Source organism: Simochromis diagramma, unplaced genomic scaffold (genome assembly GCF_900408965.1).
Source record: "Simochromis diagramma unplaced genomic scaffold, fSimDia1.1 OVJJ01000618.1, whole genome shotgun sequence".
Lineage (NCBI taxonomy): Eukaryota > Metazoa > Chordata > Actinopteri > Cichliformes > Cichlidae > Simochromis > Simochromis diagramma.
Window position 1 is genome coordinate 10,687,409 of NW_024387423.1, and position 19,208 is coordinate 10,706,616.

Here is a 19,208-nt window from a genome sequence, read left to right on the forward strand (position 1 = left end):
CTGGTTGAGTATGATATGTTTTTTAAATCACTGATTGTTCCACGATCTCAGTCCGCTGAGTCCTATTTAAAGACGAGGACATTGGGGTCCAAACTGAGGGAGAGAGGAAGGCGAGGCCCAATCACTCTTCGCTGTCTGCGAACGCCAAAGAACGATTATATTAACCCGTGTAATGAAAAGTATGTCCACCGCCCACTGCAGAGAGAGGATACAGCACCTTAACGTGTCAGACCTTTCAGAAAGAAATTTGTAATCATGATTATTTTCGCAGTCTTAACTAATGAAACATACTTATCAGTTTCCAGAACACAAACAGCCCAGAACACAGTGGTGTGTGTGTGTGTGTGTGTGTGTGCAGTAGGAAGGTTTTCACACCCATGTGCTGACAGGTATGGTTAGGTTTGGCTGTGCTCACCTTAAACCTGCCTTGCATATGCATGCACAGTATAAAAAAAACAATTCATGACATCATCATTTTGAAAGCCAATCACAACTCAGTATGCAGTTTTAGTGTGATGTGGAGATTTGAAAGCCTCCATTCACTGAAAACAGGCTTCTTGGTGATGCAGATGCGTTATCTTGTGTCCAGTAGGTTAACTTGTTTTGTTTAATTTTTTTTCCAGTGAAATTTCAGTCTAAAATAAACCTTCAGTGAAGCTGCTGAACTTTATGTGTGGAACAACTTGCTAAATTACATTAAATTAATTTAATTCCCGTCATAAACATTTATTTTTGTCCAGCCGACAGTCCAAAATCCAAAAAGATTCATATGGTTACCTTAGAAGCCGTAAACAGTCACTAGATATTCATATTTGAAAATCTGATTCGTTTTTTTCACCTTGTATTTAAAAGTCTAATCAATATCAGAAAATACTAGAATTTAGTTTGATGATTTATAATAAAATATAGAAACAATACTGTAACATCTGTAGAAAATATATTTTTAAAGTAATGTAAATAATGTTATCATTGAAAATAATCTGACTTTTCATAGTTTAAATGAAACAAACTCAAAATACCAGTGGACAAATGTTTACATAACTGTACTAAAGCACACACAATAAAAAAAACAATTATTTGCAGCATTACCGCCTATGAATTACTAGCACAATATTGATATATCTTTTTTTTTTTTAAATATCACAGTTATCTCTAATATAATACACCTCTAGATTCCTGTATGATATCCAGGCTTTCTTTGTAAAAGATAAAATCCAATGAAGCACATTTAGATTGTAACAGCTTTGTGTTTAATGCAGCAAAGATACAAACAGTCCCCGCTGGAGCATTATTGCTCTACCGCGGTGTCATCTTTGGGGAACAATCGTGATGAAATGGAAATCTGTTTACTTTGCATTTATCAGCTGCCTTGACTTTAGCTGATAGCAGAACTGATACAAAATCTTCAGATCAGAAGAATACAATCAGTGTGGGCTCATTTAAATACAAATAAAGTACATGCCTTATTTTTAATTTATGCAATAAAATAAGATCCCCTAATCCTGAGTATATACAGCCAGAAATATATGCAGCGAGCACAGATCACTTCCTTCGAAGTAATAACAGAGTTTTATTTCAGATTAGCTGTTCGGATGTCAATAATTCTCGCCAAGGCCCGTTTCGAATCTTGCATAACGAGAGCCGACCCACGCCTTTCATCCTTACTGTAATTGTTGTGTGCATCAAAGACGAGGGAGACTGACAGGCTGTATGGGAGGATTAATACAGTGGGTGAGTGACGACATACTGAGGCGGGAGGGAGGAGCGAGAGAGGGAGAGGAGAGCGAGAGAGAGAGAGAGACGAAGATATGGGGGTGAGGAGGAGGAGAATGAGAGAAAAGTAGGAGAGGACAAAAAGTGGGGAGAGAGTTAACGAGAGGGACAGCATTAATTGTGTGCTTTGTGCCGGGGCTCTTTTGCTGAGTGTGGCTGTCGAGGTGCGGGCGCTCACCCCTCCAGCAGCCCGCCGTGATCTGAGCCAGCTCTCAGACTGCTGTATTCCAATGCAATTAGGCCACTCAAAGGCCTGCTTAAAGCTGCACCCCCACCACACACACACACTGATAGCAACATCCCCTGTGGGTCCCCTTCATTGTAGCAGGGACGTGTATTCTGTCCCTCTTTGAGGCCTTGGATGAAGAGACCACCCCGGGGAGCTGAAAAAAAAGCAAGGATTACCTCTCTTTCTGTCCCCTTTCCCTCTGTCTTTCTCTCTCTCTCTCTGCCTCTTTATCTTCCTCTCTTTCTGGTTTCACCTCTAAAGTCTATCAGCTCGGGCAGGCAACTGAGCTCAGCTCCCGTTAGCTTCTCCAAAGAGACACAAGTTGGAGCTCCTTTTTTTTTTCTTTTTTTTTTTTTGCAGGAGGAAACAGAAGAAGAGGAGCAATGAGGCATTCCTGTGATGGATGTCATTGTGGGACTGCTCTAGCAATACCACTTCCCTCTTCCTCTTTCATTATTCATGCAGTCATATATTTCAACAAGTGGCGTGGGGCGTGTAGCTCGCTAGCTCGTCCCCGTTGGCACAGGCGCCGCAGCCTCAGTCAGCCTGTCCCCCTCTGTGTGCTGTATTAAGAGAAAGCGCTCCATGATAGCAGAGCTCTCTTGGCTGGCTTTCAGTGCGTCTCATTCCCCAGAAAGCATTTAAAGCAGATTACAAACCTAACGCTACACCTCCCCAATAAGAGAAGAGAGGAGGAAAGAGGAGGAAAAAAAACCTGGCACATTAGCACCTGCAATACTAGTCAATGGCATCAACAGATTAACGAGGTAATCCACACAATGAGGTCTTTGATTCGTGTGGTTTGGCAGGCAATAATGCCAGGCATAATACACACTGTTATTTCAGGCTGTCCCAGCACGAGAAAACCTGGCAGAAGCTGATCTCTCTCTCTCTTTTATTTATTTATTTTTTGTTCTTTCTATCAGATGAGCTTCTTTTTTTTTTTGAAGATTTTTAACTTGTGCATCTGGCGCTTTTGCCCGTTTTCTTGTCGGGGAAATAACCTGCTGGCTTCTCCTGTGGCACATGAGAAGCGAGGAATCACAGGCTTTCTGAAGGCTGTTTAAACAGCAGGGCTGAGGAGCTCTCCATCGTCCTTCCCCCCTTATTTTTCTGCATAAGGACGTGCGTACGGGATAAGTGTGTGTGTGCGTGCGCGCGAGTGTTTTGCGCGGAAGATCTCGCAGCCCCATCGCTCATGTGCGGCTCGATTAGCCCCACGTGCCTCGTTCGTCAGACGTGGAGGCAGAGCAGATGGCAGAAGACGCACCGTGTTACCATGCTGGAGCACTATGTAACGCTGCTCTAATTGAAACATCAATACTGCCCTGTCAATACACTACTGCTACTTTACAAAACACCTCCACCAACAGACCTGCACTAGGCTGGCAAAGAAAAAAAAAAGTTTACCGCCCGGGGTGAAAGTAACTTTCTCTGTAACGCTTCCTGGTCTTTTTAATCTCCTAATATTAACACTTCACTTGCTTTCTGTTTGTATACAGCTTGTGGTGTTAAAGGAAGCATGCATGGGAAAAAAAGAAAAAAGAAAAAAGGGAGAGATCCTCCTCAGCAGTATCTCCACTGTGGCAAAAATTTTAATGAATTGATAGAAAGTTGAGAGAGCTCACATGGCTGTGATCAGTAATTCGACGTTATTGGGAATTCAGTGGAGAACAGAGAGAAATTAGGCGGCTAGGAATTAATTTGTTATTTGTCCAACTCAATGAGGAGTGACGCAGCCCCCTTTAATGAACGGGGTAATCCATTTCTTATTGCACGGAGCTGAATTCACCCTTCATTGAAGTGGAAAAAGACAAACATATCTTCCACTAACCTTTGCTACTTCCGAAGGCAAACCAGGAGTGGGATCGGGGGTTGGGGGGCGGAGACGAGCGCTGCTGGAGCTATTTGTTTTTCAGAAACAGGGTTTTGGGGTTTGTGTAGGCGAGAAAGTGGGTTTCAAAGCCGACCTACAATAAGTCATCTTTGCTGACACCGAGGCCACAAAGTCAAAATACAGTACGCTGACTTGATTCATGATTAACTGGCTTTTCTGCACTGTGGAAAATGACAGTCTTTACGAAACTATGGTTCATGGTTGTGTTTTTAATTCCCTTCCCTCTGCCCCGCCCCCTCTCATGCCTTTCTGCTCACAGATCCGTCATCTGTTGGATCTAAAACGCTTGATTGTGCCGACATCCTGGATCTTCTGTGAGGGCAAGGACCTGCGCTCCTCATCCGCGTCGTCCCCGAAGGTCTCGGTTTCAGGAGGCTCCCTCTCAACAGTAGGTCTTGTTTTCTGGGCAACATGTGTGTCAAGTATCTGTGGGACAGTGTAAATAGTCATAAGATAGCAGTCTAGGGTCTGATTTTGCTCTTCAGTTCACTTATTGGGTAATTTTATAATATGAAAATTCTCCTACAATCGAAAACGCTGTACCTGAGTGGGTTACATTTCAATAGGGAAAAATCTCTTTAATTAATTAACTGAATATCACAATAGTTGCCAATTCAATTAAATAATTGTTTCAGCTGTTAAAAAACAAACAAAAACAAAAACAAAAAGACCAACCACATATCTAATACGAAAAAAAATTAAAGCATTCTGGTGGCCAAATGGGCAGAGTGCCATGTGTCTAGCGTGCAAACTCACATTCCTCGAATTCATTAAATCAAATCATTTTCCCTTCATCTATTCCACTCCTCAGTCTTCACCCCCCCTAACAGAAAAAGCACAAAAAACCCAAACTATAAAAATAACCTGTGTTTTAGGACTGGTGGGGGTTGCAGCTTACCTTGAAAGCCAGACTAGATGTCAGGCTCGACTTAACCGGTCTGTCTCCTCGAGTTTTTCCCATCTGGTTAATGAAACAGATGTTTCATGTTAAAGACAAACAAAATATGTACAAAATATGGCTCTGTTGTGTGAGGGAAGCGAAAATACACTGATTCCTGCATTTCCCATAATGCAGATTTCTTCCAACCTGGTAATGAACCATATTTTTCAGCTTCTTAAAGTTATTCCTCACGGTGACACCAATGTCTTTACAGGCTGAGCAGCACTCGGCTACACTAGCAAGCTGCATTCATGGGCAAAACCAGTAGAGAAACTCTAATTTCTAATAAGCAATATTTTATTTTTAGCAGCTATGGTGCGTTATTTATTCTCGTTAAGGCTCCTTGTGGGCTTCCATCTGCTGCACTTCTCACCACCACCACTTGCAGCAGGAGTCGCGACTCCTTTGACATCCTTTTCCCCCTCCTTATGGAAGTCAAAAAGCTGAGAAAACACACAGAGGAAATGGGCCACGAGCTGTTCAGAGGAATCCAATTCAACTCTGTTTTTGCAAGAAAAAAGGCAAGGACAAACAGCTGAATTTGAAATCAATCAAACGCTGGCTCTGTCCACAGGAGCAACGTTCAGGCTCTGGTTACGATTTGATCTTGGCTCAAGTTTTCAGTGAGTGTTGACGTCTCATAGTTGTGAGGAATCCCGAGCCGGCAGCTTACAGCGGGGGTTTTAGTGATACAGTATTTACAAGGCATGAGGAAGTGGGAGCGCTGCAACAGACGGCACCATACACGGTGCTTTCAATTATTTCTCACAGCATTCATGAAAATAGAAGCACAGCGGGGAGTACAGTATGAACGACAAAACTATAAAAAGACACGGAGTGAAAAGAGAACTCCCAAGCTAAAATAAATGGCGTTGTGTGCCGTTGCTTGGTGGAGAGCTCAGAAAAATGCATGCCTCCCAAAAAGAGTCAGAAATAGCGTAGAGTACAGACCAGAGTAGGGGTGATGGAGCAAAATGGATGCATAAATAACTGGAAGGAGGTTGAAGTTTGGATTTGAGAGCATCTTATGAATCGGTTATGGATAGAGTTATGTTGGCCTGATGCTCTAAGCAGTGGGCATCAAAGAGCCTCTCATACACACAGATCCATTCATAATATTAAATATGAAGGCTTGATGGAAACTTGCTGCAACTTACGCGGGTTTCAGAAAGGAGAACACCTGCTTTTTAAGTTTGCTCTGTTAGCATGCTAATTCGTTAACATTTGCTAAGCACAGATTAGGCTAACGGGAATATGGCTAATTTTCTACTGTAGGTTATTGTTTGTGAACCTGCCACCTTAAATTATTGGCTTGATGATAATTCTATAGAAAAACAGACAGAATACAAACATTTCGGCACATAATCATCATCAATCCGTCCTGTAGTTGATCGCATATATTTTTGGGTCTGGATCAAAGCAGTGGACTGACTCCCAGCCCTACTGACCTTTCAGCTCATACAGCTATGCTGCTAACATGGGTGAAAACAAATGAAGCACCCAGTCCAAACTCATGATGCTGTTTCTTACATCAGAGTGTTTCTCTCTGCACTGCCATGTTATATTACAGTCTTGCAATATTTATATGCCTTGATAACTTATGAAACAAGAGCAGTGTGATGCTGCAAACCTCAGCTAAGGCTAAAACCCGTTCCAGAGTAAGAACTTAGAACAGAGACCAGATTGTGATATTTTCTTGACAACACCAAACAAAAAAATAAAATTGCAATAACTTTGCGTGAAAACAGACCAACTCAACCGATCACATTACCTGTTGGCAGAGGTAATAATACGATTCAACAGCAACAGCAGCTTCAGGTTTATGTTGTTTGCTGTGTATTAACATCATTCATTGTTCAATTAACAATTTTTTTTTTTTGCATCGACCTTGATTGCTTTATTTAAAAAAAAAAAAATTATACATATTAAAATGAAAACCTAAAGATATCTGTCAGACTGTTTGTTTTGTAATTGTGTCACAGAGTTCCCAGTTCAGATCAGAAATGATGGTGGTGAACACAGTGTTACTGTTATCCAAGAGGAAGGACGACAACTACGATGAACAAATAGAAAAATCCACGACCACAAAAAAAAGAATAAAAACAACCTCCAGATGAAAAGCTTCAGATTGGTAAATTTAGCATATTCAAGCGAATAGGCGCACACACCTACAATGCATCCTTTCTGCCCTCCAACACATCACCGCAGACAGACGACAACCAGCTTTTCCTCGAGCTGATCTTTCTCTCTTCTCTGAGATGAGAAGATGCTGGTGAGTAGAGAGAGGGAGAGGCTCACAGACAGAGACGTTTGTTTCCCAGCCCTTCCACCGTCTCCGTGGGACGACCCTCCCCATCCACCCCCAACCAACCAATCCCCCCCCCCCAACCTAATGGATCAAACAAAGGACATCATTTGTAGGCCAAGTCTTTTTCTGAGCGTCTCTCTCCTCAGCTCTGCATACCAATCCAATACAGCCCAAGGAAAAAAAGCCACGCTGTGGTACAAGTGTGCGTGTGTGTGTGTGTGCGTGCATGTGTGTGTGTGTCTCTGGGCCGGGGGTTGGAAGGTCTGTTTGCCTCTCCGCCGAGCATCGATTTATCCTTTTCTCCAATTTATTTCTCCTCCTTGCCTCTGCAATCCATTCAGATCTGCCTCTAGGGGAGGAACTCGGGGTAAAGACGTTGTCAGGCCTTGCCGTTGCCTCCTAACACCGGCTCAAAACTCATCTACAGGCCCGGGGACCGTGTACCCCTGCAAGGACACGTCGGGCAGCAACGTGTGCTCGCAAACAGCTACCTGTCGTCCGGCGGCACACTTCTGTCAAGGCTGTAATTGGCCTGATAATGCAGCATAAAGGACAGTGACAGGGGCTTGTGAATTTGTTTCAGCTCAAACGCTGGGGCTGGAGCAATGATTAAGTAGACCGCAAAATGTCGTCTAATTTTCTAAGGAGCGTTATACCCTGGTGTTTTTTCTGCAGTAACAACTGTTGGAGAAGCCAGAATGATATTTAATTGTTCCTCATAATCAGGCCTAGACTACGAGCAGATATGATGGGAATAACAATATCTGGAGTCCCGATTCAACTGTCTGATCCTTATCTCTGCCTGTATGATTCTGACATTTTCAGATGTTATTACTCACACTCAAGGATTTGTATCCTAAAGCCTCGACAGTGACGACGACGGCGCTCAACAGAAATGCTGCATGTGCACAAATCCCACGGCTCTACCCCCTATCCACACACACACACACACACACACACACACACACACACACACACACACACACACACACACACACACACACACACACAGAAACACCCTTGACAGAGATCTGTGAGCCATTCTTCAGTGTCACAGTGAGCGACGCCTGGCACATCCTTATACCTGAAGTTGATCAATGCAGATATGTCCAGGGGGAAATTGAAATCCATAGGAAATTAGGCGACGCAAGTGATTTATTGGAACAGTAAATCATGGTGCCTGTGATGTGTGGAGAGTCTGTGTTCCAGCTCTGTGCGCCATACTGTACCTTTCCTCTTAGTGACATGGCGATATCAGCAGCTCGCACCTTCTTCTCCCTCTCCATTTGGTAGATCCACTGCAGCAGGTCCATAGGAGGGGACTGGTCCCTCTGGAACAACCACCCATGAGGGATAGGGTGATTCAACCCCATGGACACAACGCTCTGCAGGGGTCCCTCTGAAGTTAAAAATAGAATCACAATTAGATTGCTGTATGCCTCACTACCTATGTTTCTATCTACAGTACATGCCAAATATGTTTCTATTGCATTTTTAAAATAAGACAGGAACGGTTCTGTGGTCTGTAAATACATAAAGTGTGCTGGAGTGGCTCTAGCTCAGGTAGTAGAGCGGGTCACCTACTAAGTGCTCCAGTCTGCATGCCAAATATCTTGCCCAAGGATGCATTCATCGGAGTGTGAATGTGTATGAATGCTAGTTAGGTAGCACTGAAAACCTAGAAAATTGTGATTGGGTGAATGAAAAAGTTGTATAAAGCGCTTTGAGTGCTCAGATAGAGTAGAAAAGCGCTATATAAGAAGCAGTCCATTTACCATTTCTGAGGTTAGTAGCAGAAAAATGTTATTCAGGCAGTTTTGCTAAAATAAATGATGTTGGGTGATATTTGCCTTGCAATTTCATTTTGCACATACATCAGAAGATTTTATCGAGTCAATCCTGTTTTGTTACAGTTTACAAACTGTTATTTTCAGCCATTGTTGTGCAATATTTTTATATGCAGGGTTTTACTTGCAGGAGGAGTTCTTGTTCTTCCAAAGAGCCCTTATTGAGATTGATATTAAAATCAGCAGCAGCTGATTTAAAACCAGATTTTTGAATTTATACTTCTGTTACTCAACAAGAAAATTTACAGTACTTTTTTGTTTTCGGTGAGATACTGCAACACAGACTCATTGCCTTCACCCCACCAAGGGCCCACTGTGAGCCAAGAGAGTCATGCAGGAGTTTTCATTGTTAGCGGCAGACTCTGCCATTTCAGTGTCAGACTCAAACTGTCTACCCTTCAAAAGGGATTCCCTGCATGAAGATGCAATCCAGCCTTTCCATTTATCTCACTGACATCATCCTCTTTAGTTAGAATAAGTAAGCGCAGTGACACAACATATCCATCTGTTCCTTGCATTAATAATATCAAAGAATGTGTAAGAATCATTTTGCAGAATTAAAAAAAGAAAGAAAAAAAGCAGGAAGCATGTATTCTATCATATTACAGAGTATAATATTGTAGTAATAGAGGCACACACACATAAAAAGCACTAGTCTGTCCTCAACTTAGAGGATGCTTCTCAGCTTTCTGTGTATTAAAAGATCCCTGTAAGGATGAAACTGCAGGACAGAGTCACTTACAGCACAAACAGCAAAATGAAAAATATATATCTGACAGAGTTTTTGTAGTTGAGGGGACTGAGTTCATGCACAAATGTTCAAATAAATCCACAAGCTTTCCTTGAGAATAAAACAGAGATAGTGTGTAGTGTGAATCCCGACTGAAGAATCAGCCCCCCCCACCTCTCAAACACTCCCAACTCCCCCTGCCTTTGCTGTTTTTTTTCTCTTCCAGGTACATCACTTGTGTTCTTCTAGCTTGTTTTTGTCCTGCTTTAATTGCTTTTTCTTTTTTTTTCCCCTTTTGCAGCGAAGGAAGAAAAGACAACAACAAGGCGGTGAGGGCTGCAGCTAATGGAGAGGCTGTAATTGTGAATGGAGGCATTCATCTGGAGACATCGTCCGTGAATTGCGCTGCACAATACCCAGCGCCGGGCTGCTCAGATCACCAAGCAGTCACCAAGCACGCTTGCACACACGCACACGCGCACACATATAAACACGCTGAACCCTCAGATCACTGGTGCTCAGAGGAGCAACGTAATCACACTTCCGCAGAGAGAAAGACATCGAAAAGGGGAGGAGAGAAGGAGAGGCTGAAGAGGGGGGAGGAAGGGAAGAAGAGAGGAGAAATTATACAAGGAGATAGGAGGAGAGGCAGGGGGAGGAGGAAAACGGAATGGTGAAATTGATGTTTCCTACCATTTGATTTGGGCCACAGAGCCCAGGAGGCAGATCAGATAGAGCTACATGCACACACAGAATCAGCACATGCAAAGAAACAAGGATGCATGCACACCATCCCTCTTCCATAGAGCCCATACATGAAAGACACGCATGCACAGACTCATATACAGAGGCATACATTTAAAGCCATAAATCTGTACAAATATTATGTAAATAACCTGTATAAGCTCACAGAACCATCTCACAAACCCCATAATTTCTTCTACCTGCTTGAACATTTAAACACAAACACACAAATGCACACACACATATTTTTTTTAAAGAAGACACAACAAAGCCTATAGTATGGAAGGAAAAAAAAAGCCCTCATCCTGGCGAGGCGAGACGAGACAAGGCACCTGTCAGCTCGGTGGTTCCTGCTACTACAGAGAAACATCAAGAAACAACAACTCAATTAAGCACACCATCCCTGTTCAATTACTGCCACATAATCACAGCAATTTACCTTCACTTGCTGCACAGCCACCAAACAAACACACACAGAGGCACAGACGCACGTACAGAGGCGGTTTCCCCTCACAAACGCCAGCAGAGACACAGCCGCATCACAAAGACTGACCAGACTGGCTTCATTCTACACATCATTAATGTGAAGCTCATCTGGAGGCATCCGCAGGCTAACCAGCATCAAACAGACACGGAGGACGACGGCAGAGAACAATTTAAGTGAAATGCTTATTCACTAAATATGTGATGAACAGCAACAGCACTTCCCAACATGTCCATTACAGTACTGCCACCACTATAAATAGCACAGCTTCTGTCTAGCAAATGTAGCTCGGTATATTTAAGGGTACGCGCTGTAAGTAAGTAACAGAAATCATTTGTGACCCAAATCTGTTCATCTTAATCACTTCTTGCACATTCTTTATGACACCAGGGATCTCAAAATCATCAGTAAGTTGCTATAATTATCATCATCATTAACTAAGAGTGAAATAACCTTTCCACAATGGTCCTGTTTGCTATTGTGCCTTGCTTCTGATATTCTTTTTCTGTGAGTGGCATAAAGATTTGTTATTTTATCTTTCCAAGAAATCAGACAAATTTTGTGTCTTCAGACGGTGTCCGTTGAGTTGCCTTTATATAAATATACAAGTTCTGCTAAAACTGTAACACACAGGTTTAATGCTAAAAAATGGCAGCAGTTCCTCATGAGACCTCAAATAAACAAAGAAATTGTACACAGTGTAGTGCAGTGAGATGGCTTTCCCCAGTTTGGCCAGCACAAAGCTCAAACTCCATCCATACATGTTCAGGATGAGTGAGAATGCCAAATGTGAGCCATGGTTTCACCCATCATCAGCGTGCAACCTAAATAATTCTTCTGTGGCAGAACAAGAGCAAATCCCTCCCTGTAAAAAGAAACAAGCCTAGGGAGTAGTGACGCTGACTTAAAGGCATTCAAAATCTGCAGAAGTCTGTTATACACTAACACAAACATAGCAGCTAAAGACCACATGACCCAGGGTGATGCTGATGCCATCTGCCAAAGATTAATTTTTAAAAGGTAACAAAAAGCAGAGATCGACAGGCTTATAGGATCACGCAGAGGAGAGACATTTTTGGGACAAATCTACAGTTGAAGTGTTCATATTTAGCAGACAGATTTGGAAAGCTATTTATAAAAAATATGAAAACGCACTCTAATCTATTGTGCACACAGCGTAATACAAGCTAGTCTGGAAATTAGAATCATCCAAAGTCATGACTGAGGGTGATGCTCAGGGCACAGTGTGGCTAACTGGCCCACTACAGAATGATGTCACTGGGGATACGACTGAGGAATAGCAACACTGTAAGAACCTGTGAATGAAGTGAGTGTGTGTGTGGACAGCAGATTGACTAACAGCTTGAACTTGGGTTAGATCCAGGAGCATGGGGAGGGATACATGGATGGATGAAGAGAGAGGGAGGAGGGAAGAGAGGGGGGGAGCCATTGATTTCTCAACAGAGAGATCAGCATCTTGACAGAAAGAGACGAGTGAGCAACGGAGCAAGACACACACACACAGAAAAAGAGAGGAGATACCCACTGCGGCCCTCGGGTGAAATTCCATGACTTTTCCATAACTGAGCTCGAGTACTTTTATGTCCTAAAAACACACCTTCTTCCTAATTTGGGCTGAAACAGGGATGTAATGCGAGGAAAAAAAGAAATCTAAAATAAACCTAAACTTTGACAGCACTTTGGTTAAGGTTCCTGACTTTGCCTGACTATCAGTAAAAAGTGATATTCCAGGACCTCCATGACCAGTGTGAACCCCTGTTGACAGAGATCAACAAGAAAGTCTGGGTATGTCTCTCTCTCCCAGCATGCCTCGGTGAGTCTAACAAACCTGAAACCCCCGACAGGGACACAGAGGAAGGCGCTGTGGCTTTATGCTGTGTGTGGCTAACAAGATGTGTGTGTGTGTGTGTGTGTGTGTGTGTGTGTGTGTGTGTGTGTGTGTGTGTGTGTGTGTGTGTGTGTAAGTTGTGTGCAACAGGGAAGCTGACACACACTGTGGAGGAACGGGTGGGATTGAGAAGGGGCAGCCAGGGGTCACGCTGTAATTACACATCATAGTCCCTGTGGTCAGTCCACTGACTTCCTCTGTGCCTCAGCCACACGAGCAGGGATGGCAGGTGGTGGTGGGAGTGGATGGTTGTAGGAAACTTGGAATAATAAGGATAGCACATGTTATATCTATTTTCAGATTTCTATTGTTTAATTAGCTCGTGTATTATTTTTTCCTTGTCCTGTTTTTTATATTAACTCCGTGCATCGTTTGCAGTACGTCCAGCACACATGTCACACCTCTACAGTAACTCAGCCTCCGTGCCCACCTCAGAGTGTACCGGTTGCCGCTTTCACATACCGTGCGTGGTCCTGTGTGGGTGGTAGGTGCCATAGAGGATGAGTGTAACGCTGTGTAGAGCTCCGGCTGCCTCCTCTTCACTTGGCCTCGCGCAGCTCCTCACTGTGCCCTTGTGGTCAGTCACCTGGAAACAATCACCATGACAAAGACACCATTTCACCAAAAAATCGATCAATCGATCAACAAGTCAATCAATATTTTATGTGAAAATGTCCAAACGCAGCAATACTAAAACCAAAGGCAAAGAATGAGAAGATCTGGCAGTATGTGAATAAAGCATATAATCGTTAAACTGAGAATTTATTTTACAGTAAACTATTGGATGAACCTTTTCATGATGGAAAAAGTTTTTTTTAGGAAAGCGCCAGACTTCTCTTATAAAAAGGTGATGAAGTAATGGTATACATAAACATGAAATGGATTTTGATCTGTAAATTATCATGCAGGAATTTAGTGGAATACACCGATCCATTCTGGCATAATTTAAATATCTAACTTTAGTTCATATCAGCTGAATTAATCCCAGATGCTTACATCGGATTTTGCACATGCGTCCCAACAGAAGCTCTGGTCTCAAGAGGTTAAGAAAGAGAATAAACATAGTAGCAGACTTCCCAGCATGCATTGTTACAGAGATAAAACTCCCCAGAGTCTCTGTCCGTTACTTTTACATTTATTAAAGCATAAAAACTGTGAACTAACGCTTCTTACTTTGTTTAATCAACCCACATTTTTAAGGCAAGAAGAGCTTATGTGTTAAAACCAAAGTGTAGATTACAAAATCATAAAGTCTTCATACAACAATACAAAAATAAACTCGATGGCAACCTTGAGTGTATAATGTGGATGGATATTCAGTAATGTTTTTTTATAATGAAGATATCTTCTGGAAAGAAGGAATAAGGAATACTGTTACTGTAAGCATCAGTCTCAGCCCAGAATTTCACATCCACAGTTTTTAGTTTATTTATTTATTATTTTTTAATTGAGTTTAAGAGTTTAAGTGAAGGACAGAAGTTATTCATTTACTCTAAACAACCACAAAGAGTATCGGCATGCCAACTGTTCAGCTGTTTTGAGGGATGTTTTTGGCTAGAGGTGGGTGGGGGTGAGATCATGTGACAGCTCAATCTGATGAGTTAGTACTTAAAACTTGTACACAACAACACAAAAGACTTGTGACCTTTAATTTACAACGCAAAGCCTTTGACTGTCACAGCAGCCAATGCAGCGTGTTGCAGCAAAAGTGCAAGTTGAGGTCTGTAATCTCCAAAGGTACAAGATGAATCATTCTGTAATTATCAAGGCAAAAATGAACTTCATCCCTACAAGAGCTGGTCAAGAGCATTCAACAGTGATCTTAGAGAAGCAACTGTTGCTGCCTGTCAATATGACAAGTGGTATAAGAACATTTTCTTTAACAATCTGAAGTCACCATTCCAAAAACAGAAACAGTATTCATTAGTGGAAAACATTCTAGACAGCTGTCAGTGAAATTCACCTCAGCATCAGTCCGTGCAATGCGCAGAGAAAGTCCAAAAAGATCCAAAAGCTACATCTCATACTCTACAGAGCTCACTTAGCATGTTAAATGCTAATCATGACTTGCAATTAGAAAAAGGCTGAACAAATATGGCCTGTTTGAAAGGGTTGCCAGGAAAGAGCTTCTTCTTTCTATTAAAAAGCAAAACAAAACATGGCAGCGCATCTTAAGTTTTCAAAATCGAATCTGAACAAACCGCAAGACTTTTGGAACTATGTCCTTTGGACAGACGAGACCAAAATGGAGATGTTTGATGTGTTGTTTTGTCCAACTGTCAAGCACGGTGGTGGAGGTGTGATGATTGGGTCTCGTTTTCAGTCACAGGACCTGGATACCTTGCAGTCATTTGGTCAACCAACTGTCGACTACTGCCATACAGACCTAGATCTAGATTTAATCACGAGGCCATCTGTCTGACAGCTAAAGCTTGTCCCATATGTGGTCAAGTAACCGGACAAGGATCACAAGTGCACCGGCAAATCTACAACAGCAACAGAGTTGCAATGGCGCAGTCAAAGTCCAGCCTCAACCCGACTAAAATGCCTGGCAGGACCTTAACAGATCTGTGCATAAACGAATGCCTGCAAAATTCAATGAACTGAAGCAATGCTGCAAAGAAGAGTGAAGTCTTCAACAACAATGTGAGAGACTGATAAAGTCATACGGAAAACCATGACTTCAAGTTATGGCTACAAAGGGTGGTGAAAACTATCTTTTTCACTCTGTCATGTCAGTTCTCTGACTTCCACTTTCAATTACGTCAAATCATTATTTTATTCATAAATCAGGACAGTATTTGGATAAAAAATGGAAAAATGAAATCTTTTCTGTAGCTCAGCCCACAGATAATTAAAAGAAACATATCTAAATTACCTGACTGTTATGAAAACCCACAAAATCCCCTTTTAGTCAAGCATTGTTCAAAGATGGCTTTATACCATAAATCTGCTACATCAACTGTCCAGTCTGCCTCTCTGCCTGTGTGTGTGTGCATATGTGTGTGTGTATATTCTATGCAGTGTTTGTGTGTGTGTGTGTGAGAGAGTGCTCAGAGCAGATCGGAGGCCAGGCATGGCAGCCCCCAGCTGAGTGCTGCATTGATTTGTTGTTGGTAAACAAACAGCTGGATGCTACAGGTGGATCGATATGCCTTGCACGCCTCCTCGCCTCCCAGCAGGACTTTCTACTAGGTTGACATGGCTCTCTGAAGAGCTGCAACCCTGCTGTCACCGGGAAACCTCACGAGTCAAATATTTCAAATTCCAGATTATTTCTAATTGAGCTGAAGTTCGTTTTACACATAAAGTTATGTTCCTGAATCCATAAAATATGCTTGTGAGTTCCATAACTTTGTAATCATTTTGTAAAGCACATATTTGGTGTCAACTATAAGTGCACCTTATCTTCATTATAACTGAAGATAAGGCAAAAATTAAGAAGCAGTCATCCAGCTATTACACTGAAGGCGTGATGAAAATGATATTTAACTACAATGTTATAAAAAATGTGAGAACTACAAGTGGAGACAAAATCGGGGCATAGAGGATAGAAAGATATTAAACTGACTTTTAGACAAAGGGGAGACAAAGAACATGAAAGGATTAGCAGAAGTAGAGGAAGAGAGGGGAAAGTGGAAGGATTTCAAAAGCCAGAGAGAGAGAGAGAGAGTGAAACTACAGAGACAAAAAGAGGTTGGAGAGGGGGATTAGTGATGGGCGAGAGATGGCAGGATATCGAAACGGGTGAGTGTCAGGGTGATGGGAGCGAGACCCGGTGATTGGGAGTGATGAGGAAGGAGTTCAGAAAGAGATGCTGATACACAGGTAGTGGAATTGTGAAAAAACAACAACATAGGAACAGTGAGAGATGGTGAGAGTGGGAGGATGATAGACAAAATGAGATGAAAAGAACAAAAACAGAGCACAAATTATGCATTTAGCGGAGAGCATCACTGAGAAAGACAATTAAATGGAGACATGCAAAGAAAAGACAAGAAAACTGTACTTTATGATGTTTTCAGTGCTTCTTCCCACATTTATACAATCATACACCTGGAAGATACTTTCACCACAAGTCCATAATTCTTAAAAGTACAGCTCCTCTGAGAAAGGACGTGACTTTGCACTGTTTTAAATTTCTGAATCAAAGCAAAGCTCGCTAGCAGCTACATTAGGCATCACTGCTGTGTCATTTCTCCAACCATTTCTACACCATCCTCTCCTTCTTAAAAGTTGACACCTTTTTACAAATACGTACTGATTGTTTTACAGGTGGCAGATGTTTGTTTAGTCACTGTTACTATGGGTGTTAATTCTAAATAAATGGCTTTGTTAATTCTGCCAAGAAATGGTCAGTTTGTGATGATATAAAATACTTTCCTGAGATATGTTTCCACATTTTTTAAATATAGATTCACTTTAATCTGAACCAATTATGCCTTCACTCTTTTTTCTCTCATGCAGTGGGGGAAATACTTGTAATAATGATTTAATCGCCTGCTAATTTTGTAAGTTTGCTCACTACCAAAGAAATGAACAGTCTGTAATTTTGTGCTAGTTTTATTTTAGTGGAGAGAGAGACGGGATATCAAACAAAAATCTGAAGTTATAAATTGATTTGCATGTCACTGAGTGAAAATAGTATTATTTTATTTATTAGTATTATTATGAAAAAAGTATTTGATCCCCCACAAAAAACTTGACTTGGTATTTGGTGGAGAAACCCTTGTTGGCAAGCACACTAGTAACACGTTTCTTGTAGTTAGTCACCAGGTTTGCACATATCAGGAGGGATTTTTTCACTCCTCTTTACAGAAACTCTCTAAATATTTTAGGTTTCTTGGCTGCTGCTTCACAAGCTTCAGCTCCCTCCACAGATTTTCTATAGGATTGAGGTCTGGAGACTGGCTAGACCACTCCATGACCTTAATGTGGTTCTTCTTTAGCAGAAGGTGGCAACTAAAACAGTTGCTAAACTAAAACGACAACGCATGAAAACAGGCGCATGTCGGTCTGTAGTGTGGTTATATTGAATATAAGAGAAAGAGAACTTTAAGAAATTAATATAGCCACTACAGTGACCATCAAAATGATGAAAAAATATTGCCATAAACAGTTTATTTTGCGACACCACAAAACAAACGATAGCGTAAAATGAAACGATAAATGGCTTTTATATCATCGTTATATCGAACAGCCCTAATCAGGAGTATCTGAAATTAAGCAACTGATTGATGTAATCTGTGTATCACATGGGCACACAGTCAATCTGTGGGAATCAGAATTGGAGATGGGTTGTAGGAGATCAAATACTTATTGCACTCAATGTAATGCAAATCACTTTATGACTTTTATGTAATGTGTTTTTTTCTGGATTTCTGTTTAATATTCTGTCTCTCACAATTAAAATGATACTAGCATAAAAACGAGAAATGGTTTATTTCCACCACTGTATATTTACTGTTAAAATAGTATGTGATCATAATAAGTACATTAACATATTAACTCACTCACTCACTTTAAGAGGGGAAGCCAATCAAGAAAAAGTTGGCTTGAAGACTGACAAGCTAAATTGACAGACGTATAAACTGAGGGGCCAGTGCCCAGTACAAGAAAAATGAAGATTATTCTAAGCTTTGACTTATGCAAAGCTACCGTAGCAGACTCTAAGAATAAAAACTATCAAGCGAGAAATGAGGTCCCATTTTAAAAGACTTATCAAGTCTAACTTCATATAATTTTATATAACAGAAAAATTAAATCTGTAATTTAAAAAACAAAACTGCTGCACTGTCTGTTAAATGTTATTTTCTTTTCACAGATAACAGAATATTAAATAATAAGGTTTCCCACCCAACAGTTCAGTCTGCAGTTGTACTAACAGGTGTAAAATGTGCAACAGGAAGTTGCTAGACAACGGCACACAGGGCTCAGTCTACTCTCATGGAATAAACAGAAGCTTCAAAATAAAACCTCCAAAAAAAGAAACCTGCGATTGTTGGCAGTGTTAGAGAGTGAAGCAGTGTCAGATGGGAGGGGAGGAGGAGTCTTGCTGTGTCTACATATGTAAAGCAGCAGGGAAGCAGCAGTGTGTCAGACTGAGGCTCTGGCCCAACCTGGGCTCCTCACTGCTCCCTCCAACACATCAATCATCCAAAACAGGGCCATCATAGCCACGCTGCATGCTGGGAGACACACATGCACAGACACACACACACTGCAGCAAGCTTACACGCAAATGTCTGCACAAACACACAAACACTGCTTCCATCAACACAGACATTTAAAACTGCGCACACACACACACACACACACACACACACACACACACACACACACACACA

General features: G+C 41.7%; 1 protein-coding gene across 1 annotated transcript in view; it reads right to left on the reverse strand.

Moving 5' to 3' along the window:
• Window positions 1-2,323: 2,323 nt before the first annotated feature.
• Window positions 2,324-19,208, reverse strand: part of LOC120722203 (furin-like) — a 71,760-nt gene continuing 54,875 nt past the window's right edge. Inside the window, exons 7-10 of the mRNA XM_040013092.1 lie at window positions 13,324-13,447; window positions 8,377-8,546; window positions 4,798-4,860; window positions 2,324-4,325 (exon numbers count right to left, since the gene is read on the reverse strand). Coding sequence (XP_039869026.1) covers window positions 4,164-4,325; window positions 4,798-4,860; window positions 8,377-8,546; window positions 13,324-13,447 — 519 coding nt within the window. The 3' untranslated portion in view covers window positions 2,324-4,163. The remainder of the gene's footprint in view (window positions 4,326-4,797; window positions 4,861-8,376; window positions 8,547-13,323; window positions 13,448-19,208) is intronic.